General features: G+C 50.6%; 1 protein-coding gene across 4 annotated transcripts; it reads right to left on the minus strand.

The window, feature by feature from the left end:
• Positions 1–2,790: 2,790 nt before the first annotated feature.
• ONECUT1 (one cut homeobox 1) lies at positions 2,791–26,679 on the minus strand. 4 transcript variants are annotated; one of them, XR_004359334.1, is made up of 3 exons: positions 25,374–26,679; positions 24,454–24,682; positions 23,941–24,023 (listed from the first exon to the last, which is right to left on the minus strand). XR_004359334.1 is itself a non-coding variant. In XM_032700499.1 (2 exons), exons 1-2 carry the CDS (start codon positions 26,452–26,454, stop codon positions 10,178–10,180), a joined length of 1,374 nt encoding a protein of 457 aa, XP_032556390.1. In that variant the 5' UTR covers positions 26,455–26,672; the 3' UTR covers positions 2,791–10,177. The 4 variants fall into 4 exon arrangements, 3 of the variants coding, with proteins under 3 accessions (XP_032556390.1, XP_032556392.1, XP_032556391.1); XM_032700499.1 differs by lacking the exons at positions 23,941–24,023; positions 24,454–24,682 and adding an exon at positions 2,791–10,470 and having other exon boundaries at positions 25,374–26,672; XM_032700501.1 differs by lacking the exon at positions 24,454–24,682 and having other exon boundaries at positions 23,503–24,020.
• Between the last annotated feature and the right edge of the window lie 558 nt (positions 26,680–27,237).

The following is a 27,237-nucleotide window of genomic DNA, read 5'->3' on the forward strand; positions in this document are numbered from 1 at the left end:
CAGGAAATTATTTTGCTTGATGAATAGACCATTTTTAACAAAGGGCTTTTTCCTGTACATAAATAACTGTGCTGGCTGCCAGATGTGTGGGTGTGATACTGCCATCCCCCTCCAAGCAGCAATTGTCACCCAGGGAGAAAAATGGCTCCACAGCCCCAGCACAGGGGCTGGGCAGTGCACAGCTCCCTCTTCCCCCAGCTGTGCCCTAAAAGGAAGAAGATTTCTCAGGTTTCATCCAGATACTGTCCCAGATTTCAGGCAGCCCCAGCACAGCCACCCCTCCATGCTTGCTGGGGGCCTCCCTGCCCCTGCCACAGAGACATGCCCTGCTGCAGGCCCCAGCCCTACAGGCAGCACATCCTTCCAGCTCTGTCCCCTGCCTCATTACCCACCTCCCCTCCCTGACCCTGCTTTAGGCTTTTAGTGCTTATTGGTAATTTATAACGTTGACAGCAGCACTGCCCCATCCCACACAGGGCACCTGAGCCACCCCCACCTAAACACAAAACCCTAAGAAGCTCAAATCTGAGCACAAATCAGCCCATATTTACCCCCAAACATACCAGGCCCCCTTACCACATGCAGCTCCTCCTGGTTAGGAAGTAGGGCCCAGCTCAGACAGCCTTTATTGCCCTGGGACCATTACATACAAAGGGGTTGCAGCTGCTGCATCACCTGTGCTGCCAGTGCTGCCACCAAGAGTGGCCTCATGCCATGGTGGGTGAAAGCAGCCCCCAGCTGCTGTTGTTGTCTTTGTCCTTGGGAAGATCTGGGTGCAACTGAGGCAAGAGCAACTCCTCTCCCAGTTCTGGGGAGCTGGTTTCCTCTGCTTTGCTCACTGGCTGTGTTCCTTGCTTTCTGCCAGTGCTCAGGAAATAAAGTTTGTGAAGCTCATTTTGGTGTTTGGGTTGTGGGCACCTGTGGTAAGCCCAGCTGGCTTCCCTGAGTATGCTGACAGAAATGGTGTACACATCAGAGTTAAATATATCTCAAATATAAAAATAAAGTTCTGATATGATGAAGTCACTGGAAAACTGTGCACCAGGGGCACCCCAGCCGTCCCTCCCTGCAACTGGCCTGTTCCTACAGCACAGACTGGGTGGCCAGGGGTGCCCAAGGACATGGGGAAGTGAGCTGCTGTGTGGGATGGGTCATCCCAGGGGCACCCTCCCATGCCTGGAGTCAGGGAGATTAGTGACCAAAATGATTCACATGAGAAGGAAATAAGGGACAGGAGGTACAGAGAGAGGTCACAGCAAGGGGACCTGATGTGGCCGTGCCAGGCTTTGTCCTTAAGCTGCCCATCATCCTTTCCTCACCCATGGGATGAGAATCTGGGAAACAGCAGCTGCCTGATGTGCTTCAACCCCTGTGGCACGTCCTGATTATTTTTTCCAGAAAAAGCATTTTGCTGTGTCCCTTTGTCTGCCGGGTAACACAACAGAGTTTGCTGGAGCCCTCACTTTGCACTGTGGCCCTGCCCAGCACCATCCCATGGAGTTACTGACCTGAGCCAGTACTGAGTTATCCCAGGCCTGGCCAGTACGATGCTGTGGATGAGCAAATCCCAGAGGCTTTGCTCTGGGGATGGGGACATTTCAGGCTTCCCATCTCCCTTTGCCTTTGTGCTTGCCCTGGAAATTGGTTCCTGGTGATGCTTTGGCTTCTGCCATTGTCTTGGGACACCAAGCCCAAGGGGAGCCCTCCAAAGGGGTGTGCTCACTACCTCTCTCAGCTTAGCAGTAAAAAGAAATTGCACATCAGGGCACAGGCTGCAGGCACTTCCAGAGATAAAATATTGTCAGCAGAGTCCAGACTATCCATCAAAAAAAATGTAGCTGATGCCATGATTTATGGGACAAAGATGAAGGTTTAATCCTCCTCTCAGCAGTGCAACCTGATTTGCTACAAAACCCTGTTAAATTTTGTGGCACACGCTTCATCACTTCATTAGGAGATAGAGAGAAAACGGTTCAATGCATTGCTGAATCTTTTATGGCTGGGACTCTCCTCCCACCACTCCCGAGTGATGGGTAATCTCTCTGATCAGATCCCCAGGAAAAGACCCCGTGGGATTACAGAGCGCAGAGGCATTAACAACAGTGACAGGAAAGGAATACAATATCCCTTTAAACAATTAAATATTGATCCTGCCGGCCTGGGGTGGACTCCATCACACAGAAGGAAACACCTCTGCGAATTAGTTTGGTGACGTCCATACCCTTAGATGATATAAAGGAAACCAAGATTATTTGCTTCACCTATTTTCTTAATTTTTTTTTCCCCTCAATTAGAGAAATGCATCTGGTATGAACTGCGCTCACCCCTCAGACACTTGGTGCTCGTCTCCCTGGAGCTCCCCATGCCGGGAGGGGATGGACTGGGGAGCACAGGCAGATGGGGGGTGCTTGCTGAGGGCTGCGGACCTGAGCACAGGTGGAGGGAAGAAGACACAGTGCTGTGAAGCCTGAAGAGCCCTTTAGTGTTCCCCCTCCATGGACGTCCCTCCCATGACTCCACCGAACGCTGCCCGTCCCATGGGAGAGCTGGGGCTGCCCTTGTCTCAGCCCAGTGCCTGGTGGCTGCACACACAGAAACAAAAGAAGGCAAGAAATGTCTAAATTTAAAGTGCTGGAAAATCCAACCTTTTATTTACTACATTTTTGTGACTACATAAACGCTGAAACATTGTAACGCTGAAACATTGTAACACTGAAAAGCATGATGACATCATCACTTGCTTTTTTATTTTTTTTTTTCTTTTTCTCTTTTTTTTTTTTTTTTTTTTCCTTTTCGCTTAGCAAACACAGCAGATGATATTGCACGGCATAAAGTGAGAACAGTAGCAAAGCTTAAAAAAAGTAACTTAAGGAAATCTTAACGCAGTACAGGAGATACTCATACCCAACCCAGGGCAATGCCTAGCGCACTGCACTTGTCATCGCTACACACAAAAATACAGAAGAAGCGCTTGACTAAGAGAGAGAGTGAGGAAATATCAGCAATCAACTGTAATTAGGTACAATAATCACTTAGTCTGAAATGCAGATGCAACGCATAAACTACTGCTGCTTCCTAATGGGCGAACTAAAGATGGCAGCAAAGGGCTTTAGCAAAATCTTCGCTTTGTTTTCGTTGCGGGTTTTTTTTTTTTTTTTTTTTTTTTTTTCCCACCATTTTTTTTTTTTTTTTTTTTTTTTGGTTTTGTTCCGTTGCTCTGGAAGAACTCCCGCTTGCTCTGGGAAGATTTCCTACCCCTACGGAGCTGGGACCTGTGATTGTCTCTGTCGCCCCCTCTGCGGCGGGAGCCGGGGGAGGGCGGGCCGGGCAGGGGTCCGGGGGGTGCCGGGGGTCCCGGGCTGCGGGCGGGGGGTGCGCAGGCCCGAGCGAGTCAAAGACAAGGCTGTACCCTACATTCCCTGTCGTCCAGTTCAGGCTGCAAAACTAACGCGGCCCCACAGTGAGGATGCAGTAAATGCAGTAAATGCAGAACATTCCGTGAAATGCCAAACTACCGGAACAGGACAGGAAACCGCGGCTCCCTAAGCACAGTTTGTCCAGGGCTCGATGGCTCATGCTGGATTCACAGACTAATACTTTGCCTCCCCCTCCACGTGAAGCGTAACTCATTGCACAGTATTAGCTCCTGTATTAAAAGCAGACACTGAGCCAATGCACAACAACAGACCATTTAATGATCCTGCATTTCAGAGCGTCTTTATTGCCCCATTTCAATACTTGAAGTATAAAAAATGTACCTAGAAAGTGTAACTTCTGACCAAAAGCTTAGACCCTGCCCTTGTCCTTCCCTCCCTCAACCCCTTCACTATCCCCTCAAAGGAAAATGAGGTACACCTGGGGCTCACCTACTGCATGGGAAAGGAAATATTTACAGCCATCACAAACTGTGTCAGCACACAACACTCAGCTGAAACAGAACCTATTCTTTATGCAAAATAAAACACAGGCGAGTGGCATCCTATTCTCTGTGCCATGATGCCATCATCAGCTTTGCAGAATTATCATTGTCATTACCCTTTTCTTTTTGCTTTTTGACTCAAAACCGCCTTGTCGTCCCTCGAGATGTGGGGGTACCGGGGCAGGGGCTGTGCCTGGGTCCCTGGGAGGGACACAGCACAGCTCCCCCCCGTGCTCACCTGCCCCTGAGGCACCACAGTTCTGCCTGGATGAAGCTGCAGCTTCTTGGGGGACTCAGCTGTGCCCCGTGGCCCCTGTCCCGTCCCCTGCAGGCCCTGGCTGGAGAGCAGGTGACCCGGTGGTGTCCCGCGGGTGGCCCCAACCCTGGAGAGCTCTCCAAACCCGCGCCATCCCATCGCCCGCCGCAAAGGCCTTCCCGTGAGCAAGGATTCCAGAGTCAAGTCAGCTTTTCTCCCAAGGCCTGCGCCCGCCGCTTGCTTGCGCTACCCGTGCGAATGGCGAAGGAAAACAAAAACTCAGCAAAATCTCTCACAAATGCCAGTGCTTTTTAAACATTAAACGACTTTTAAATTCTTTGGATGTGTGGGTCTCACCCACAAAGCAACCTTTCTAGAAAAAAGACAAATAAATTAAAGAAAAAACACACTAATAATGTCTTTCTGCTTCCTAAGTGACAAAAGTACTACCTTGAAACACTCATTTTGGCATGTACAAGTTGGGGGGAAGGGAGGCCTGGAGGGGGTAACCTGGCAGTGTTTGTAACACAGGTGGAAGTGCATGCCAAGACAAGGCTGAAGATACACCCTGCAGTCAAGAGAAGCACTCTCCTTCAGTTCATCTCAGCATCAAGAATGAAAAGATTGTAACATAAAGCTTTGGCCATTTTTGAATCTACTATATACAATTTTTTTTAAAACTACATAGTCATAAATTAAAGCAGTGATTAAATAAGTGTATACAAAAGGTAATTAAATTAAAAGTCACAGCACATTATAGAGAAAAAATAGGAACCATTTATCACAGCAGAGAATATTTTTTTTTTTACCCTGTGAAAAGAACATCAACTAGCAAACACAAAGTATCCTAGTTGAAACAAAAGTAATCAAAGCCATGTTTCCCTTTCTTGCATTCATTGCAAACAGCGATCTTTACCCACTTTGAAACATTCCCAGGAATAAGATCTTCCTTGAGTATAACAGAGAAGTTCTGCCAAAAAAAAAAAAAGGAAAAAAGAAGAAACCCAAACCAAACAATATAAAAGGAATATACAAACAAAACAACCCCTACAAAATAAATAAGAATTATAAAGCTTTTTTTTAAGTAACCTTAACAATTATCAAACTAGTAAGTTCTGCCTTATCACATAGACTCTCTATACAACATAACCCTAAAGATTTATTACTATGAGGTATTTGGAGGAATTGGTAAAAGCGATGCACGGCCTGTCTGGGCTGAGGGACTCAAGCTGCTTTGGGGGAAAGAAGAGGGAACCTTTGGTTTGTCAGCAAGAAAGTGGAAAAAAACATTTTCCTTTGGTATCAAAGAAAGTTTCATTGCATGGTTGCACGGCAAAAAGCACCACGGTGAAGAATTATTCCTTTTTTTCATTAGTGGCCTTTCTAACAGGCTGAGGTATTCAAAGAGTATAAGGTGAGAGATAAAGAGGTCAACAGCGGTTTAACACTTTGGTTCAAGCAAGGCACTCGTCCTATGAGTTTACAAAGTTTGCAACATGTTTGCCTAGAGCTTTATTATTATTATTATTATCCTTATCATCGTCAGTAGTAGCAGTTGTAGCAAGAGAAGTATTCGTAAGGTTATTAGCATTACCACTAAGAATGAAGACAAGGTTACACACTGAGTGAGGGTGAAGAAGGGGGATGAGGGGAATGGAGGTAAGAAGGAGGATGAGTTCCCTTTCCAGACCAAGGCCGTGCATGAAAAATCTTTGGTATTCTTTGGTATCATCATGTGATTAAAATCACCAATGGAAATCGAGTGAGGTAGCGTCTTTGGTTCACACTATAAATAGTAGATCTTTACACACTTTTTTTTCTTTTTTTTCTTTTTTTTTTTTTTTTAACACGTGGAAGTAGCTATTCCTTACCTTTTGCTTCTTTGTCTTTAGCAAATAGTTACCAAATGTATTGTAAAGCTAACCACACCACAATAATAAACCAGGAGGCTAAGCAAAGTCTCAAAATTAGCCCCTGGGCCTTTGAATGCACCCAAACGCAGTGAGATAGAAAAGGGTAAGTGCTTTCTCTTTGTTTGCTAAATGCATAGTTTTCATCCCTATGTACAAAGGAGGAGGAAGAGGAGGAGGATAGGAGGAAGAGTAGTAGAAAGAAGGACTGTTTTTGGGGGTAAAAATGTCTTGTTTACAACTCAGGTGAGGAGAGGTGTCCTAAGACTCTTTGGTATAAGCTCAGCAGTGTTTCCGAGCCCTCTGGGCAGCAGCAGCCCCTGGGGCAGCGCCCACCACCACCACGTCCTTATCCTGAAATCTCAGGAGAAGAGTGGTGCCCATGGGCAGCCCTGGGGCTGGTCTCATGCCAGGGCACCCCTGGCCACTCAGCTGCTTGGGAATTTGCTCCTGGCACTGGTTGTGCAGGAGCAACTTCTCAAGCGAAAGCCCCGTTGCTGGCTGGCTCGCTCTGGTTGGGTTTGCTTTACCTGAGTAAGGAGAGGAGGCTGCGGCCCTGGGAAGCCATGCAGGGCTAACAGAGTGGTGTGAGTCGGTCTGAATGGGGAATTTTTTTGTTTGGTTTTTTTTTGTTGTTTCTGTTTTTTTATTTTCCTGGAAATCTAATATAATGCCATTTACAATGGGAATGGATGCGGACAGTTCACCTCTTGGCCAGCCTCCCCTTGTGGGTCACTGCGGTCAGTTTTGGATGCAGCCTGTGAGCTGAATGCATGTTCCTAATGCCCTCTTGCCCGTGGGGTCACCTTCGACTGAAGCCTCATCTCCTGATGCTCCCAAACTGTTTCAGGTTCTGCTCCCTCTCCTAACCCTTCCTGGCAGAGTTTTAGATGCTTTTTTGTTGCATTTGAAACTAATTTCCATTTAGTCAGGAATGAAATGAACCAAAAGATTGACAGTAATAGGACAGAGACAGGTTTCTTGTGTAATGTGAAACGCAGCATTAGAAGAAGCTCCCCTTCAAGGGCGCCCTGTCGAGTAATGGCACCAGTCAGAGCCAGGGAGCACCAGGTAACCTGTCCATGCTTCAGTCGGTGCAGCTGGGCAGTCTGCTCAGAGGTAACACAGCTTTACAGGTAGAATGAGCAGTTCCATAGTTATTTGCTTCACGTTTTGAAAGCAATCAAAGAAAAGTGTGTTCTTTGCCTATTCAGAGTATGAGGCGCATATTGCTTATGGGAAGAGTGGTTTGTTCCTAATGGCTTATAGAAAACCAAAAGGTTTATATATACTTAAACAGACATGTAAAAAACCCAAAACACTTAAAAGCTATAACTTGTGCATCAGTTTTAGTGTGTGTGGACGTGTGTGTGCACATGTATACATACATACACCCCACAAAAATGTGTGTGCATGTACATATACACAGTCCTACTTAGGGGCTTGCATGTGTGTGTATCAGAGATCCTGAAATTGCATATTGGGTGCAAATTTAATGCTGGTATGAAAGTTCTCTTTGGTTTCAGCAAGTAGTCTATAAAGACAATACAATGAAAATACTAAAAAATGCGGCAATGTACTTTGAATTTCCCTGCATTTTTAAATTCTCAAGTTTTAAATAAATAAGGCTTTCTTTTCTAAACTATAGGTACGTTACAAAGCAGCGTTTGCTGGAAAAAACTAAACCGTTAGTTATCACTGTCCTTTATTAACCTTACACTAGTGAGACTGCATTCATAAGGTACTTTATATGTGAGCTTACTAAAGATGCCATGTCAGTGTCTCAGTGGGGATGGAACACTTCAAAAGAAAGCTTGCTAAAATTTAAGGTAAGCTAGAGACTCAAAAAACTCCCAGATCAGATTCCGTTTTCCTAGACAATTGCTTTGTGAGTCTTAAAGTGGGTTTAACATACTGAAATATGGAGAAATATTGAATGCCAAAAAATCTTGGTTTTATTTTACTTTATTTTAATAAAGAGATATTTCATCTGTATTCTAAACACTTAGTGGAAATTACCTTCACTAGACCCTGTCCTCTTGGGAAGTAACTGGTGCTACAAAGTTGCTCAGCTTTGGTGTCACTGGTATTTTGAGTGGGCTTCATCCCCAAACCAGTATCTGGTACAGTTGATAGTGTTTGGATTCTAGTTTACCTTGAATTTTCCTTTTTCTTTTTTTTTTTTAATTAAAAAAAAAAAAGGTTGTAATTAAGATTACCTATTTCTAGTCCTTGCATTGGGCCTATGACTGCATATTTGGTTACTTTGGAATTTAATATACCTAGCATAATTACTACAGTAATTTGAAACACCGGTTAGAAATCTAACAGGCACATGTATGGTTTTTAAAGTCTATTTTCCCCTTACACTAAAATTTAATATGCAGATGTTGCACTCTTTTGTTTTTAATTTTATCAGAGTAGGAACGGGATGATTTTTCTCCTATGGGTCTGTTAGCAACAGAGCATATAAAGCTTTTCAGCTACAAACTTTAAACTATTTCATGCATTATCCTGACTAATAGATGAGCAAGAAAGAATGCATGGGACAAAAGCTCAGCCTGCTACACACAGATACGAAGCCACAAAACATCAGGCTGTATCTCAGTGTCATGGGAATTTTGCTCTTGAATTCAGAGGGATCACAATTTCTCCTTCCAAAAGCACTACTAGAGCTTCTCTTGGAGCTCTTCCCACCAGCATTAACTGATGTTGTACCACTGTTTTCAACAGGAAAATACCACAAGCCTTCGAAGCTATTACTATTCCTTTGCCTGGTAAAGTCAATAGGTAAAAAAAAGCTCACTAATGTCAATGAGTATTGATCAGACACTGAGCCCTGTGGTTTTGCATCTCTCAATTCGTTTCGTTTTTGCATACTGAGTGCCTCAGGTCTCCTGTTCGCAGGCTAGATGGCAGAGCTGAGCCGCATTGAAATACAGCGCACGGTTCGCGCCGGGCTTCCAGCACTGCCAGCCTGGGAGAGCGCCTGGGGATGCAGCACGGCGGCTCCCACAGCCTCACACACGGCTGGAACACGTGGCTCCTTTTTTTTCGCTCCCGTTGCAGTCAGGGACCAAAAGGCCCACTGAGTTCAACGGCAGCAGCATCCCATCCTCAGTACCTGTGCTCTGCCAGGGGCTGCGATCTCCTCGGGTGACATTCTTTCTTGCCAATCATGGAAAGAAACGATAATGTGGTTTTACTAATTGCAAATAACAGTCTTGATTACAAGTTTTATGTGTTATACAGTTAGATTAGTTTATACCTATAACTCTACATAGTATTTTGTGTAAAAATAGCTTTGGAATATTAAAATCATTGCAATAAAATACCTGCAATATAATTATTAAATGTGTTCTTTGGTAGCTAGTCGATTTTTTTTTTTTATGGATGGAATAGTTTTCCTTTTTTAAATCTGAACATTCCTTAACAAACAAAGAGAATGCACTGGTTTAGGTACCATTCAAAATTTCTTTGCCTAGTTTGAACTTGTTCCCGGGCGTTGCACCGGTTTAAGTTCAAACTGTGAAACAGCAAAAATCACACTACCGTTCAAAGGAATTCAGACGACTCCACGCTCTGTCAGCTGTGCCATGGCACAACCCTCTCTGAAGACCAGCCCTGACTAAGTCCCTAACCACCGGTGTGTACGCAGTACAGATACACTATACACCTTCATGGCAATTGCTGTGGAAATGAAGAGCTGTATCCAAAGAGATGTCTGTTCAATGACAGGAAATCACTATGCTCCAAACCACTAAACAGCCAAGTACGGTGAAGATGATAATGGGCAAAGGTGTAAGACCAGTGGTCTGTTTCTCTTCTCTTTGCATTCTGTTTTGTTCCCTCCGTTTCGCTTTCTTCTTCCTCTCTGTTTTTTCACAAGTCGTCATCCTACTAAAGTGTGTGTCTTAGAACAAAGTCATAATGCAGGTGAAATAAGTCTTTGGTTTCTTTGGACTTATAAATATTTTTTTTTCAAATAGTTCTAAGTATAAACCTGCTATTTTGAGGTCCTGGTCAGTATTTATTTATTTATTTATTTATTTTTAAAGCTTTTCCACCGAGGTTTAGTTCGTGGTTATTCCTTCATGCTTTGGTACAAGTGCTTGATGAAGAAGATGAGTTGCCTGAATTGGAGCTGCCCTCGTCTTGCCACTTATCCAGACTCCTCCTCCGTGCATTCATGAAAAAGTTGCTGACGGTGCTCAGCTCCAACCCGAGCTGCTGGGAAATGGTGATTTGTAATTCTTTGGATGGACGCTTATTTTCCTTGAATATTGCATGTAGAGTTCGACGCTGGACATCAGTGAAGACCAACCGAGGCTTTTTGGGTGTATTCCCTCTATCCTTCCCGTGCTCTTGTTCTTTCCTCTTGCACGCTGCAAGAAAGGGGAGGACAGTTAGAGAGGGCTGGCAGAGGAGCACACAGGCACACAGCACAGGACAAACTAGGGAAAAAGGACCATTCGTGTCAGCTTCCAAATTTGAAGAGGATGTGTGACACTGAATTTTCTAACTCATTACAAACTATAAAAAGTATGAGGAATAAAAGTTAGAAAATACCTTTGTTGTTGTCTGTTAAAACTCAGCAAATTCTATTACTGAGAGCTTACACTTTGATAGCACCCACTAGTGCTGGGAATTTAACTATTTAATATCTCTATGAGGAAGAGGGGAAATACACTGAACTCTGAAGTAAACCTTGCCCATATTTTTTACCTTCATTAGTTGCTTTCAATCCATTTCTGTAGCTTTTTGCTGACTAAGGAATAAAGAACTGTGAGAAACCAGGGTCCTACAGGCAGATGTATTCTGAATGAAATAAACATGTTTTGACATGAAAAACAATGGTATAGTAAATTTTCTTTATAGAATTGCACCTTATTTCATCTATCATCCCTCCTTTCCATTTCAGAATGTTATTTTGCTTTACATTATTGAAGGCTGCTTGCAATTTGAAATCTGCCTCACGGATCACCTGCCAGGCAGGATCTGAGGGGATGTGAGGAAGACTCCCAGATCCCCCTGTCAGCCTTTTACTGTCTGCCAGCTCATCTTGTTAGCATTTTGCTAGATAAAGGCTTCCTTGGGAGGACAGACTCCTCTGTCTCACTTTCATAAGTGTCTGAAGTTGTCTGTTTCCCCTTTTTTTTCTCTAACAGTGCCCTTTAATAACAATTGAGAGATGTATTTCTGAAGGTGATATGAATGTTCTGTCTCTGAGTCTGTCTAGTCCTGGTTTCTGTGGAGACCAGTGCTGATCATATGAAGAACTTTGTGCAGTATCTCCACCTATTCCATGGTTATTGGAATGAAAACAGCAAACTACTTTACAAAGGTTCTTCTTATAAATCCTATTGTTACCAAGCACCAGCCTGCACTTGATAACAAAATTGCTTGAGGGAGGTGTAAAAACACCTTTTGTACTTGAGAAATAAGAACTACACAGATCAGGATCCAGGAGCTGCAAAAGCTCCTTCTGCTGGCCCAGAGAGGCCAAGGGACCAAGACACTGGTGGCTCAGCCCCCTCTGAGGAGAAGCTTTTGAAAAGCTCTCTAACAATATATATTCCAGCTACACGTTCTTTCACAAGTAATGACACATCAATCAAATAGTCTGGGATTCCAAACTCATATCTTCAAGAGTTATTTTTATCTGAAAACCTTTGAAGAATGCTTTGAAGTTACAACCTGACCTGTAAAACTGGGGAGTTTCTGGGCTGAAAAACAGGTTTCCTCATGCACACAAGCCCCTGCTGAAATCAAACTGCTGAATTCACGGTGGGGATTGGTGCCCACTGAAATAATCTGCATCCCCACTGGAAGTTAACATTGGCAAATCAAGAGTTAAAAATATTTTTTCAAGAATAGTCTGTTATTTACTGACAAATATTAAGAATGAGGAGCAAAGAAGATACCAATAGCATCTCAGCCTTTTTTACACCTCTAATTGTTCGACAATCAGAAATTCCCAGGAAAACAGCTGCAGGAGCTTGGCTCTGTAACAGCCTCAGCCTCCAGCTTTCACTGCCCCTTCTAACAAGCCTAGTGCTTAATTTCTGCTCACCCTGGTTTACACCTTCCTTTTTCCAAGACTAAACAAATTTCATCTTCCACCTAGATACTCTGTCCAGATCATAATTTGTCACAAAATCCTAACAGCACAAATAGCATGATCCGAGTCAGCGCTGTGCAATCCTTCAGACTGAATCATCACATCCCAAATGACAGTCACAGCAGTAGGTACAAAGCTAGCTCAATTAGCCATGTGAGCCCCTGGGGCTTCAATCACAAACTAGTACATGAGTTCTCTGAAATAATACAGAATAACAAAAAACCAACCATCTGTTGTGAAACCAGTTTGCATTGTCTTCCTGAACTTGTGCTTCCTGAAATGTATTATTCCTGAACAGCTATTTCCTTAGAAAATGTCCCAAGAATTACAATATACCTTGTTTCTCAACTTCAGTTGTATCAGAGACCACATGATTACTGCTAGAGACATCACAGAAGTAAGAAAAAAGTGCTTGTTGCTGAGGAGAAAAAAATAAAACCTATCCAGTCTGTGATACAAATAAGCCCATTTCAGTATTTTGTGAATAAAACTTCATTTTTCTCAAGCCCATCAGAAAGCGAGCATTGAGGTTCCTGTGGTGCTCCCCATAAAAGCTGGGAGCCATCTCTTCACTCTGCAGACCAGAGTGAGCTTTATTTTTTTAACACACTATCATGTTGGACTGTTAGTTTCCTCAGGCTTGGTTCACAGCTGGTGGGAACAGCTGGTGATACACTCTGGCTTAGCCTATGAAATAAGCCAGTTCTTGTCCTCACATCCAAGTTGGAGCAACTCTGCTTCGGATTCAGGACTCATGATGCATTGGTTCAGAGAGAGAGATTGACTCAGTTGCAATGTGGGACTGTATCTGAGACACAGAGACTCACATGGAATGGGTTCAGTCCTTGCTGGACATGACACACCCACCCCAGTGGGTGAAGTTGGGGCTGCCAAGCAGAGACCCCCAGCTTAGCCCTGATCCTCCCGTCCCCTTGGTGCCTGCTGAGCCACATGCTGGACCTGTCCCTGCCCAGCACTGCTTGCAGAGCTCTCTTCCACCTTGGGGAGACTGGGAACAGCTTTGGTATCTGGATCATTTTTAGGTAATGCAAAACTTGTTTCTTTTTCAGCTCTACTCCCATTAGCATTTGCCAGAGGTAGATTGAGGGCAAAAACTTTCCAATGTGCTCGGTTGTTCCAAGAGCCCTTGCAGATACAGCACTGCCAGGCCTTGGGTTGTGAGCAGCAGGGGTAGATACCACCTCTCATCTTCTGTCTTGTCCAGACTCAGGAATATTAATAGCACTTAAAAATAAATAATGGCGATAATGAAAAACCGTAATAGGGTTTCCTTGCGATCGTTTTCCCTGCACTGGAGCCAATCAATTTTAATAATAAATTGTAGCTTCCAGCTTGCCAGAGAACAAATGTACACCATGGGATAAAATCTGCTCCAACGTGAGAGTGTATCCAGAGCAGGCACAGAGACCAGCCAGCTCACACTGCAAGGGTGGACAGCAGCCTGAGCCAGGTCACACTCAGGCACAGCAGCTATGCCTGCTCTGCCAGGTCCTCCCCTCATGCCAGTGAGGGTGTCTGCTGAGGGTAGGCTCCAGAGACATCAACTGAAACGCTTTTTTGGAAAAGCACCAGACCCTGTCTTCACAACAGTTCATCTCACACTTCATCTCGGTTTTACTTTATGTAGGAGAAGATATTTACAGTCATTTGCACTGATGTCCTTTTCTTCCCCTTGCCCTTGAGCACTGTTAACAGACACCCTCCCACAGCGCAGACACTGAATTCGGGTGCTTTGTGGGGTGCTGAGCTCCCTAGAGGGGTGCACCTCTCCCACAGCAATGCCTGCTCACAGGCTGCCCTCGCTCCCTGCTGCAGACAGCCCTGCTTTGTCTCTGGGTTGCCCTGCCTGAGCGATGCTCCATGTGATGCCTTCTGAAAAAGCCTGTTAGGAAAATCTCATTAGGAAAAAAGCAAAGCAGAGGATAAAGAAAGAGTCGCCCTGACTCTGGCAACACACGTGCAGATATGACATTGTAATATTATCAGTGCCAGAAGGAACCTTATAAATCCACTCCTGAACTCTGGCCTGTTCCAGTCACTTCCATCTTCCTCTGCCCTGAGCAACAGATATTTTTGACACTTGCAATTCTCCTGACACAGTCCATCAATCTATTTTTGTCTCCCTTTGTTCCTTCTAAGTCACCCAAGGGATTCGGTCAAGTAAACTTGCCAAACCTTGTAAGGTCTGTACATCTGAGGCCCAGTTGCCTGTGCCTGGTACAGATTTGTGGTCTCACCTCTGCAGCTCCAGTCTATCGATGGTCTTCTGCACCACCTGGCTGTGTGCAGCACAGTGGGATCAGTCCTGCACTGCCAGAGGTGTGAGCAGGATTGTGTCCCCTGTGAAAATGCACTAATTGCATCTTTAAGTCGAGATAGTGAAGAGGATATTTTGCCCACCTGTGATGTGAACTACACTGTTTGGTCAGTCTAAAAGTCAAGATTACAGTAAGCTCAGGTGTTAACCCTGACACTTGATCTAGCCTTTCATCCCTAGAGAGTGGATTTCTTTTTAAAATCTGAGGCAAAACCCCTGATTACCATAAATCAATTTTCAGGAGCACTTGGTGTGTGCACGTGTGCCTAGCTGTTTCTGGCAAACACAAATTTTCCTTCCTGTAAACCAGAAGCAAAGAATGGAACTGGTAATGCTCTCAATAAAACTGATATCTGCTGGTTTGGTTTGAGCATGTAATAAAGTATCACCACAAATTCTGCTGGCTGCTTTTCTTGAAAAGTGGCACTGGAGTAGGGGGAACAACAAAAGAAAATTCTACTTGGGCAAACCCTGCCCCAAGCCCTGTGGCTAGTTTTGATGGCAGAGGGCAACTCTCCCTGTGAGAGGCATTGCTCAGCTGGTGGCCCACTGTGGTGCAATCACTGAATGAGCGAACACTGAGGAAGAAGGTGGATTTGGGTGGTTTCAGACCTGGCACTGGTAGAGCTGTGCCCTTACAAGCACACCAACAGGCACTCCCAGGGTCACAGTGCTCACCAGCTGCCTGCAGCAGTTCCCACAGCTCCAGGAGAAGTGCACACAATGGCCACGGTCAGGATTTTGCCTGTACAAAGGGGCTGGAAGAGGAGTAGGGATGCAGCACAACAGGAGGGGAGTGTGCCTGCCTGAGTGCACCACATGGCATCACAGCTGCTTTTGGAAGGCAAGGGTACAGCCCCACTGGTGCCTTGGCAATGAGTCTTCTCACCCTGTGGAGGAGGAAGCCAGTTCACACAGTGGGTCTCTGCTTTCAGGGAGTCCTTTTCCCCTCTGTTTGCACACAGAGCGGGTCCAGACCAGCAAGGTCTGGACACCTGCACAACAATGTCTCCAGCCATGCTGAATTCAGAGCTTGTTGACATGGAGAGGAGATGTGTGCTGGCCACCAACAAGGGATACAGGACCTTTCACCCTGAGGTGATGGGACACATTTCCAGCTCTGGCCTAGGTCACTGCTGACCACAAGCCATTATTACTTGATGGTCATCAAGTACCCTGCATGAGATGATGCAGTGGTCTTGGTTCAGCTCCCTGTGAGCAGGTTCACACCATGCTAATTTCCACCACATTTCACACTGTTTGACACCAATTAGTGCTGGGGCTGGGAGGCTGAGCTGGACACTATGGGCAGAAGGAGCCTGTAGGAACCCATTTTGTAGCTGAAATGTTCATTTTGGGGAAAAAAGAGAATTGAGGTTCTCTCATGACTGTAGTCTCAGCTCTGTCTTGCCTGAGGATGCACTTTCTGGTTGCTTCACATCAGAAGGTAAACTCAACACTGAGCTCTGGGGTCTTCACCACCACCCTCACTTGACTGGTTTAGCTTTGAAGACTATCTCACCCTTAGTCTCCATGAGCATTATACTTGCTTCAGACAGATAGGAATAAAAAAACAACTGCTTTACCCTTTTCTCAAAGACCCCAGTGCAAGGTTCCCAGAAAACAACAGGGAGCTTACAAGCCAACAGCTTTGTTACTGCGGGTTTAGAGCAGTCGTCCTTCCTGTGAGTGGGAAAACCCCAAGAAATGGTGCAGTCTAGCTCAAAGAATTGCCAACAAAAGCTCTGCATTTCTATATGTGCCATGGGAGAAACAAGGAGGCATATTTTAGACTGACTTGAGAGAGTTCTCAGAAGTTTGTGATGATCATCTGTTCACCCTCCTCTCGCAAAGCCTAGTTTTTTAGTTATCCCAACTTCATGTGTACAGGACTGTCTTAAAGACATAAAAAGCCCTTCCAGAGGTCTCTCTATATGTGTATTTTCTAATATCTCCAGTATCAGGTTATATTTTCTAATTTCTCATGTAAAGGCTGAGATGTGACTCAGCTACGGTCTGAACTGTGTCCACACGGGAATCTCTAAATCATCTGCTTCCAGTTTTGAAACATCACACAATATCCAATAACATTTTTAGAGAGTCAAAATTCTTCACTGGTACAGACTAGAGGGTATCATGGAGGATATTCTTCTGAAAGAGTTCTACCTTCAGATGGAAAAGGCTTCAGTATTTCTGCAGGAGACTGAAACTGCTTAAGGACTTTGACTGCCAAAGATAGTCCTAATCACACTGGCTACAACAGCTCAGTGGAAACAAGTAGTCAAAAGTTTATGGTAAATTCATGGTGGCAATAATATATAATCAAGTGTGCTAAGTTCCATCCTTATCATGTGAATAACACCTCTGGAGTGTGCAGAGAGACACACAGATGACAGATCTTTCCCAATTATCAAAAACTTTACACAAGGAAATATGAAAACAAGAAAAGAGGTATATAAGACACACGCTACCTGAGGGTAGATGTCACCACATGAACTAAATCCAAGCAAATCTGTTTGACCCGAATGAATAACCGCAGCTGCTGGGTGACATTCACTCTGATACGTCATGATTTGGTGGTCCCCTGCACTGCCCCATCCTTCTTCTCACTGCCCCGGGGTCTTCAAAGATGTCTGGGAAATGGAATCCCTCTGGAAAGGTGCTGCTTGAGACAGTCTCCACATGTGGGGGCAACTTGTGGCCGTATACTCCTGCTGTAGCAGGTAGTTGACAGCTTTGATGCTTCAAAGAGCATTCCCAAAAACTTCAGCCCACCACGGGATAAGGCCTTTCCCACCTTTTTAGTGATGAAAGCCCACATGGGTGACACAGGTCATTGGTTGCTGCCCAATTGGTTGCTTTCCCCTTTCAACAATATCCAACAATATTCAACAATATTCAACAAGAGAATATTGTCTACTCTGAAATGTCTGAGCCCACATTAAATTATTTCTTTTTACCCTGGCATCATTCAGCATTTTGCACTTTTTTCTCTGGTGAGTTGTATTTATGCCTATTAAGAGTGCAGGTGTTTCCATATACTCAGAGATCTTTTGATTTGTGCCTCATTTCTCTGCCATCAAATCTAGGGAATACTCTTTTGTTGTTTCATAACATAAAGAGAGATGAACACGCGTTCCTATATGGGAAGCTCACAGAATGACATCAGCCTGCCAACACACAGATCCCAGCTGAGCCGGAATGGCAAACACCTCACTCCTGTGCACTGTATTAAAATGAGTGACCTTAATTTGCTGCCCCTGGAATAATGAAGTGAATCTGACTGAGGAGCGCTGACTCAGCATTGGGGGATAGGGGGGTTTACACAAACTTGGTGTTGATGGATCTGTAACCACTTCAGCGAGTTGACATCACCGTTATAGAATATGTTGCTAAGTGGATCAATCACGGGAAAGCACCCGATTTTCCTGCGGTATCATTTGAAGTAAATGCTAAATTTCTTTAGCTGGGTCTTTAGTTAACCATATTACTGTGACAAATATTTCTTTGTCTAACATAAGTAATTAGAATTTAATCACTTAAACTGCATCTTAATTACCTCAAATGAATTGAAAGGACATTTAATAGCAAAGATTAAATTGCCTTAATGAACGATTTTTGCGACTACATCAATATTTTAATCGCGTCAGCCGGGTCCGGCTTCCCCCCCGCAACGCCGCAGCGGCACAGGCAGCCCCCGGCCGCTGGATGGCCCTCGCTCCCCGCTCCCCGCCGCCCGCGCTGTGCGCTCTGCACCGCATCGAGCCGCTCCGCACTACACCGCATCCCATCGCACCGCTCCGTGCGCTCCGCACCTCTCAGCACCTCCCCGTCCCATGCTGGATATCCGCACCTAACCGCTCCGCATTGCACCGCACCGCTCCCATGGAGCTGGATACCCGCACCTAACCGCTCCGCATTGCACCGCACCGCTCCGCACCTCACCGCTCCACTCCGCGCCGTGGGCTGCGCACTGCACCTCATCGCACCGCGCCATGGGCTCCGCACCTCGTCTCACCGCACCGTGGGCTCCGGATCGCATCGAACCGCACCGCATTGTGTCGCATCGCACTGTGCGCTCCGCACCGCGCTGTAGGCTCCGCACCACGGGCTCCCACACCGCTCCGCACCGCGCCGTGAGGTCCGCATCGCACCGCACCGTGCACTCCGCACCGTGCGCTTTGCAGCCGCGCTGCCTCTCCGCACCGCACCACTCCACGCCGCCCCGCCGGGGAGCGCCAGCCGCTCCGCAGCACTCTGCTCCGCACACCGCAAGCTGGAACACGCTGCCCCGCCCCGCCCCGTCCGACCTGCACCTGCCCGCTCCGCTCCTCAGCCCGCTCCGTGCCGCTTCACACCGCCCCGCGCCGCCAGGGAGCGGCTGCCCCGCCCCGCCCCGCACCTCTCCTCCCCCGGGCAGCGCCAGCAGCCCCGCCCCGCCCCGCCCATCTCCCGCCCGCGCGGGTTCGCGGGACAGACCCGGGAGCGGACGCCGGCTCGTAGCCGTGGGACTGAATTCGCCCGCGGGCGGCTCGGCGTCAAGCCGGGTTATTCTGTCCCTTCCCGCGGTCCCAGCCCGCGGCTCTGCTGCAGCCGCCGAAAATGGAGTTTCTGAGCAGCTGCAAATCTGTTGCAAAACCTTCGCTGGAACACTGAGGGTTGAACATACTGAAAAACCTGGGCAGCTTCCCTAGTTCCGTTCCCAAGGACCTGACTGCCGGCTCCCGCTTCCCCAGTTTTTAAGTTCTCGGTTAATTCCAATATATTCAAAATAACGAAATATGTCTCACATGAACGAGAAATGTGTCAGTGATGACATAAAGGAGTTCCTCCATTTTGGAGGGCATCGGAGCAGCCGTATGGCAGCCTGTGCCATGGGGAGGGGATGGAAAGGGGCTGCGGGAAACCCGCCCGCATTAACTTCACCACCTGTGGGTCCCTTCTTACCGACGAGTTTGTAATGCATGCGACAACGTGTGCATTCTTCTGTATCGCCAAAATATCCAAAGTCTGAGCGCGGGCTCACTTCAGTGGCTTCTGCACCCAAGCACTAAGGAAGAGCGCCCCATGCCATCTGATTTAATACTTTTCACTAATTGAAGCAGCAGCATTTCTAGCTCCACCAGTCAGCACCCACACACGCCAGATCCTGCTCCACATCCTGCAGCAGCTCGCGGTGCTGCCGCGGATACCGGCGGAACAGCATCCATCCATCGCGCCTTAATTGCCGTTTAGGCTGTACAGAAAATGTCACCACTGAGACTTCCTATCGCCCTAAAATGGGAAAAAATGAAAACTACTGCTGAGCTAATAAATTGTTCCTATAAATTAAGCTTTCGGCATCATAAAACTGACTTCTTCTTAAGCAAAACGGCTCAAGTCAGCTGCGTTTCCAAAGACAGTCTGCAAGTATGGGTCACTTCTCAGTCCGTGTATGATTAATCCAGATAGATTTATGTTTGAAACGTGAATCAACATTTATCGATTTGACCATGACACACTGCCATGCTGGGTCCCTCTCAGTCCTCAGGAAAAACTCCCTTCGATGCCTGCAGTCTTCAGGCGAAAGTCACCAGCAAATAAGCAACAGCTCCTGCGCTTCAGCCACCTTAGGACTCCCTCGAAACCAACTTGTTCCTTGTGTGGAGCTTATGCGAACCCTTCGGCTACACAGACAGGTGAAGGCTGTCTGAGGCAAAGCAGAACCTGTCGTTTAGTGCCGGTACAGGCAAACCCAAACACAGACTCATACCTGGCCTGCGCGTTTCCGGACGATTTTGTCTCAGTCCGACCACCGAGCTCCTTTCCGGCCCTGTAAAACGCAGACCGCACACGCCAGCACCCAGCTGCAGCGCCGGCAGCGCCCGTGGTCCCCACTGGTGGCATCTGCGGCAGGCACAGTCCTTGTGCCACGCACCTCTCCTCTCCTCCTGGGGCATCCGGACCCCTCTGTCTTGCAAATTACCATGCTGGGGGGAGCTCGCTTCTCCTCTGGCCACGTACCAGTTCGAAGGAACCCATCCCCAAACAGGTCCCCTCGAGCCGCCCCCGCCGCCGCAGCGGGGCCGCTCAGCCCGGCGCGTCCCGCGGCACTAATTGCCGGCTGCCGCTGCGTACAATCGATGCGATGCTGCTCCCCATCGGGGCCGGCAGCCGCGGGGCAGCTCACCAAGCACCTGCGCCCGGGCTGCGGGCGGCCCCGTCCATGAACCGGGAGCTGGGGCTGGCCTGGCCCCGGCCCCGCGAGGCTCGCCCGGGAGCGGGGCCGCCGGGGCGGAGGCGGGGCCGGTCCGTGCCGGAGATCGCTGTCCGCGGTGCTGAAGTCAGGCCGGGCTGCGCTCCCGGGGAATCAGCGGACGGAGCCAGCAGCGGGCCCTCCACCCGCAGGGCTCCGCGGACCCTTCGCCTCTCGGCCCGGGGAGCCACCGCCGCCGCCCGGTGCAGGAGGGGTGCCCGGTCTGGCGGGGCCGCTCCCGCCCGCCGGCGGTCAGTAGATGGCGCAGAGGCCCCGGGAACAGAGGGGCGACGAGCGAGGGCTGCGAGGGACGCGGTGGCCCCGGCCGGTCGGGGCGGGCATCGCGCCCACACCCCGGCTGTGAGACCCCCGGGGCGTCCCCGGCGGTGCCCACGGGCGGGAGCGGCCCTGCCTTGAGCCTGTTTCATCCAAACGGCAGCGAGGGTGGGAGCGGGACACGGCTCCCCGGTGCCGCCCCACCACGCGGTGGGTAATTAAAACAAACAAACAAAACGAACGAACGCACGAACGAACAAACAAGCAGGAGCCGAGCTGCGCTGCGGGGGCGGGGGCTGCGTGGGGACGGGCTCGGGGCGGGCTCGGCCCAGTGTGGAGGAACGCGGCTCGCCCGGCCCCGCTCCTCCTCCTCCCGCTGGGCAAACATTAACGAAGGGCAAACGCGGCTGTAAATCAATCCCGCCGAAGGACACGGCCGGCAAACAAGTGCGTCCCAGGCTCCCCCGAATGCGCACCGGGCGCTGCGGCGGCTGGCACGACCGCGCCGGGGGCATCACGGGGACTGTTCTCCTGCCCTCCGATCCCCCCGGGACGGGGCACCTTGCCTCGGCCCAAGCACCGCGCCACTGTCACCGCTCAAGATGCGCGGGGCCAGGCTCGGGCCGTCCCCGCGGTGGCCGGGCGGTCCGCAGGGCCGGGAGGGGCAGGGTCCGTCCCCCGGGCCCCGGCCGCGCTCGGAGTGTCGCCGGTGAAGGCCCCGGTCGATGCCCTCCGCCTCCCTGATGCAAATGCGTTTATGCAAAGTCCCCGCCGGGTAAATATTAAACAGCCCCTAATGAGGCCACAGGGGCCGGGGTGGCCCCGACCTTCCCGGAGCGCACGGGGGCGGCGGCGGGCGAGAGGTGCAAACGGCGTCATTAGATTTCATATTTAATGTGGAAAACGCTCTGATTACTCCATCGATTTCTCTACAGTTAATTTGGCGAGAATTTCTCGCCGGCTTCCCAAGGTTTCAGCTTAGCCGGGATTCACATCGGGAGGGAGAAAGGATAAGAGGAGAGGAGGAAAGGAGGTGCAGCTACGAAAAATACCAGTCAGGTCGCAGGCAAAGATCGAGCAGTTTTGGAGGGACGGGCCAGCCCCTGCCTGAGCGCCGGTCCCCCACGGCCCCTTCGCCGCTAACACCAGCCCGGGGACCCACCACGGAGGGGCTCTTCGGGACCAGCTCGCTCAGAGGGCTCATCTCAGCGAAGCGGCCACCCCTTGCAGCAGATCCTAAGGAGCCCTGGGGTCTCTTATACCCCTTTCGTCCGTTCCCGAAACGTGTCTCTGCCGCGTTTCTCCCTGGTCGCTGCTCTCCCTCCCGACCTGCGGGCAGCCCGTGCGGGACTGGTGGACAGACGCGGTTCTAACAATAAATGGCTCGAAGCAGATTATTTTTCCTGAACAAGACGAGTCGGGTTTTTTTTCCTTCTTTATCCTTTCTTGTTTCCTCTCTCATACACACACACACGAAAGTAACCTGAAATAAATTCACCCTTAAATCCCAGCAGGCTGAACAAATGATGTACTTTTTCTTTTAATTATATTTATTTTTTTTGGCGCCCCTTCGCAGCCCTTCCAAATGTCAGTGAAGGCGGGGGGAGGTAGGGAAGACTAACAGAGAAACGGTCAAATAGATAAATATTCAGTGATAGAGAGGAGAGAGAGAGTGGGACAGACAAAGGAAAAGAGAACAGAGAAGAGAAGGGAGATGGGAGGAATAAGATGGAGGCTGGAAGAGGTCAGCTTTGCAATTAGCAGTTCTGCTTACATTTCAAGAGACAGCCCAGGAAGTGTCAAGACCTCAATCCTGCTTCCATGTAACTACCAATTTTTCCTCTATTTGTCGGAGCTTCTGTAATCTGGGAGGTAGGAATCCCCCAGGGATGGCTGGAAGGGGCAAATACTCAAGATAAAGTGCTAGGCGAGACCGCGAGGCCTAAAATAAGTCGGCTCCATCCCCCTCACTGCCTGCCGGTTGTTGTCTGCAGGAAATCAGAAAGGGAAGAAATGAAGGCGGCTCTGGGTATTTATCTACCTGATAATTCTCTAAACGCCCTGGAGTGAGTTATAATTTGGACAGTGAAATTTAATTTGCGCCGGCCGCAGTAATTTATGTTATTTTGAATTGATGTTCGTACATCAATATCAATCGGGGCAGATTTTTTTTTTTTTTTTTTTTTTACCACTTAGTAAGATCATCGCACATTTAAAACCTGCACGAAAAATAAAATCGATACTTTATGCATTTACATACAGCGGGTCTCCGGCAGCGCGGGGGCGCGCAGGCTGCGCGGGGAGGGGCGGGGCGGGGGGCTTCCGGCCGCCCCCATTGGCTGGGACGCAGCGTTATGCAAATGCCCACGTGCTGCCTGCGCCCGGGTGGGCAGTGCCGGGCGAGGCCGCGGAGCCCCCGGTACGCGGGGACAGCCCTGGGGGGCCCGGCTGCGAGCGTCTTTTCCCTCCCCCCCCCGGGCTGCGAGCCCCGTTTCGCCCCGGGGAAGACGTTTCTGCAAGGTGCCAGCTTTCGGGTTTCATCGGAAAGGGAAGGCGGAATAATGAGGCTTTGTCTCCCTAACGGGATTACCGGGATCCGTTTATGCTGAGGTGGTTGGAGGAAGGGGCGGTTTGGGGGCAGAAGCGAACAATGGGACCCTCCGGACCCGGCAGCTGGGCAGAGCACGGCCACCTCCCTCCTGCCCGGCCCTGCAGCAGCTGGGGCTGGCAATGCTTCCCGGCTGGCAGCGCCAGGGAAGGGATGCCAGCAGGCTCCGAAGCGAGGGGTTGTTTCCAGTATCGATCTATGCAAATGAGATTCAGGTCGACCGTATTGTCGTAAAAATACGCTCCAAATCGAAGAAAGTTCGCCTTAGCAATCGTTACGGGGATATTGGAAACACAAACTCCATCCTCCTCTCCAGGGTAGCACCAGCAAGACGAGGGTTTTCTCCTGGTGGGGTGGCTGCTGAGGAAGGGAAGGCGGAAAGGGCATTTTCTGAGAATTCAGACCTTTGAAACTGTGTCGCAGGAGTGGAAGCCAAAGAGAGCAACGTCCTCCCACTGACGGGCACCGGGGAGGATGGTCCTGCCCCGGGCCTTTCCTAGCTCTGCTTTAGGTTTCAGGAACGGGTAGGTTAGCTGAAAATAGGCATGGAGCACGCTGGTGGCCCAGCCGCTTCCTCGCACGCTCGGGAAACGGTTCCAAATTCCCACCGTCGTGGTACTCGAAAGCACAAGACCGGTTGCGCTTTTGAAAGGAGAAAGATTTGGCCCTTCCCTTATTTTTGTCTGTGAAACGGATCAGTGACCCCGGCTCCAACTCGGATTGACTGTCTCGCGTTCTCCAGGGACAAATTAATGGAGACCTATCACTTAATTAACAAACCCTCACTCACGGTATATTAAACGCGGGCTCTGCACCGGGAGCGCAGACGGGAGGGTTTGGGGCAGCGGGGCACAGGTATGGACCGGGACGGCCATGTCCGAGCAGACAATACGGGACCCGCTCGGAACTACACCGGGCAGCAAGTGCCGAGAGCGGGGTGAAGCTCTGGAGCAGCGAAGCCGCGACACGGACGGCTCGTCTCACGCAGAGACATCCACGCGAAACTCAAACTCCGCGGCCTAATGATAATTACAACCAGTAAAAAAAAATAAAAAATTAAAAAAAAAAAATTAAAAAATCTAACGATTTTAGCCAACAGCGTTTCTCAGCCACCGCTCACCCGCCGGGCTCGGCTCATTCGTGCGAAACCCCTGTTCCAGCTCATCTAACCCGAACGGGCCGCTGGCCCCGAGCCCCACCAGCCGCTGCGACCGGAGCCCGCTGCCCCCGACACAAAGCAGACACACCGAACGACTCCTCTCGGCGGGGCATTACCGGGACTTCCCCGCACCCCGCCCGTGGGCCCCGCACCCCGTCCGTGGGCTCAGCCGCCAATTCAAGCATTTCCGCCTCACCCTCCGCGCTCCGGCAGCGCTCCCGCCGGTGCGGCTTTCGGTGGCGCCCCGTTACCGGCGGCGGGCGAGCCTGGCGGGTGCGCCCCGGCCGGGGAATGGGCAGAGCCGGGACGCCGCAGTGCGCAGCCCGAGCCCCAGCTCGGCTTTGTCTGGCAGGCGGGAGCGCGGCGTGCAGGAACCGGACAGTGCCGGTGCGCGGAGCCGGGAGAGGGAGCGGGGAGAGGACAGAAACGGAGCGGCGGAAGGGGAGGTCGGGGCTGCTCTTCAGGGCCAGGCAGGGATTGGGGCGGCCTGCCCAGGCCCGGAGCCCCGCCGCCGCCGTCGCCGTGCCCCGACCACCCCGCAGTGGGCTCACCTGCAAGCCGCAGAGCAGACATCCGCTGAAACTCCGGCTCCTGGAGCCACTTCCACATCCTGCGGAAGGTCTCCCGGCCGGATTTGAGCTTGCTCCAGGGCTTGGGGTTCCTCAGCAGGTCTGAGAGCGTCCCTTGAGAGCGGCACAGCACCCTCTGGGCGAAGATAGCCTGGGGGATGCTGTACCGTTTGAGCTCGGTGGTGATCCTCTGAGCTACTTCTTTGGTATTGATTTCTTCCATTTGCCCTGAATTACTTCCACTGTTGACCTGCGAACCAGTTACAGAAGGGTTTTGCTCCCTGGCAGAGCCCAGGATCTGCCCGTGGCTCTGGGCATTCAAGTGGGCATGGGGATGGTGTGGGATCCCGTTGATAGGCACCATGCCAGCGGAGGTGGGGGTGAGGTGTTGGTCGCCATGCCTGGCTAACATGGCAGGGTGGTGGGCTTCAAATCCATTTGGGGTGAGCATTTTCTCGGCGGGCATGGTGGCACTGGGGTGAGCGTAGTGGGGCAGCCCTTGCTGGGAGTTGTGGATGCTCCCCAGGCCCGATCCAGACAACGGAGAGAGGCTCTGCCCCATGCCGGTAACATCCTTGTGGTAGGGGGTGTAGAGATTGTTCATAGACGCCAGACCCCTCTCGTCCCGCATGAGCGTGAAGCTGCCGCTCACGTTGCCCGGTATCCGCTGGTGGGGATGGTGGTGGTGGTGATGGTGGTGGTGGTGGTGAGGAAACTTGTCCGAGACCGTCGAGATGGGAGGTAGAGGCTGCAGAGGGGTTAACGTGGTGTAGGTGCTGCTCATGCTCATGCCGGGGGGTGTCTCGCAGGCCATGGTCATGGTGGGGTGCAGGGGGCCCGTCAGCGCGTGCTCGGGCGGCCGGTGGTGGTGGTGGTAGTCGCCGCCGTCGAGGATGGACGCCATGCCCATGGAGCGCGGGTGGGCCGGCAGGTGGCTGCCGCGGTGGGCCACCGCGCTCCGGTGGTGCGGGCTGCCGCTCATCAGGTCGGCGGCGGCGGGCACCGGCTCATGGCTCACCCCGTGCAGATCGCCGATGTTCTCCATCGCCAGCTGCGCGTTCATCGTCGGCCGTGCGGGCGGTGGGACCGCACATCTATCTGGTGGGCGGCGGGGCGTCCCGGAGCTCTTGGCGGCGGCCGGTTACTCCCGCGGGCAGGCGGGCAGGCGCTGCGGGCTGGTGGCGGTGCTGCTGCTGCTGCTGCTGCTGCTGTTGCCGGGCTGGCTGGCTGGCTGGCTTTCCCTTTCCCTTTTTTTAAATTTTTTTTTATTATTATTATTATTTCGTGGCAATGTATTTATTTGGTTTTTTTGGTTTTTTGGTTGTTTTTTCCCCCCCCCTCCCCCGCTGCTGGCTGGCGCCGCCGGGCCGGTCCTAGGGCCGCCGCTCCCTCAGGCCGGGCCCCGCAGCCGCGGCCGCGGCGGGTGTGTGTCCGCGTCCCTCGCCATCCCCAGCCATGGCTCTCTGTGCGCGCCGCGCTCCCGCTCCGCTCCTGCTGCTGCAGCGCCGCCGCCGCCCGCACCGCGCCTGCGCGCCGCCCGGCACCGCCCCCGTGACGTCAGCGCCCCTTTTAAGCGCGCGGGCCGCGCGCGGCGGCGCCCAGAGTTGGGGGTGTCGCTGCCCCGCGAGGGTCGGACGGGCCCCGCAACCCCCGCAGCCCCCACAGCCCCCGCCCCGGGCACAAAGGGGCCGCCCCGCCTCCCGCCGGGCTCGCGGGGAGCGGGGACACCCGCCCCGCCCCTTCGGTGACTCCGCGTTTTTCCGTGAGCGCGGAGCCTCCTAACCTCACCCGTGAGCTTCCGGCCGCCCTGCCCCGGGGCGCCCGCGGGGGCCGTGCCCGCCGTGTC

This window comes from Chiroxiphia lanceolata, chromosome 12 (genome assembly GCF_009829145.1).
Source record: "Chiroxiphia lanceolata isolate bChiLan1 chromosome 12, bChiLan1.pri, whole genome shotgun sequence".
Lineage (NCBI taxonomy): Eukaryota > Metazoa > Chordata > Aves > Passeriformes > Pipridae > Chiroxiphia > Chiroxiphia lanceolata.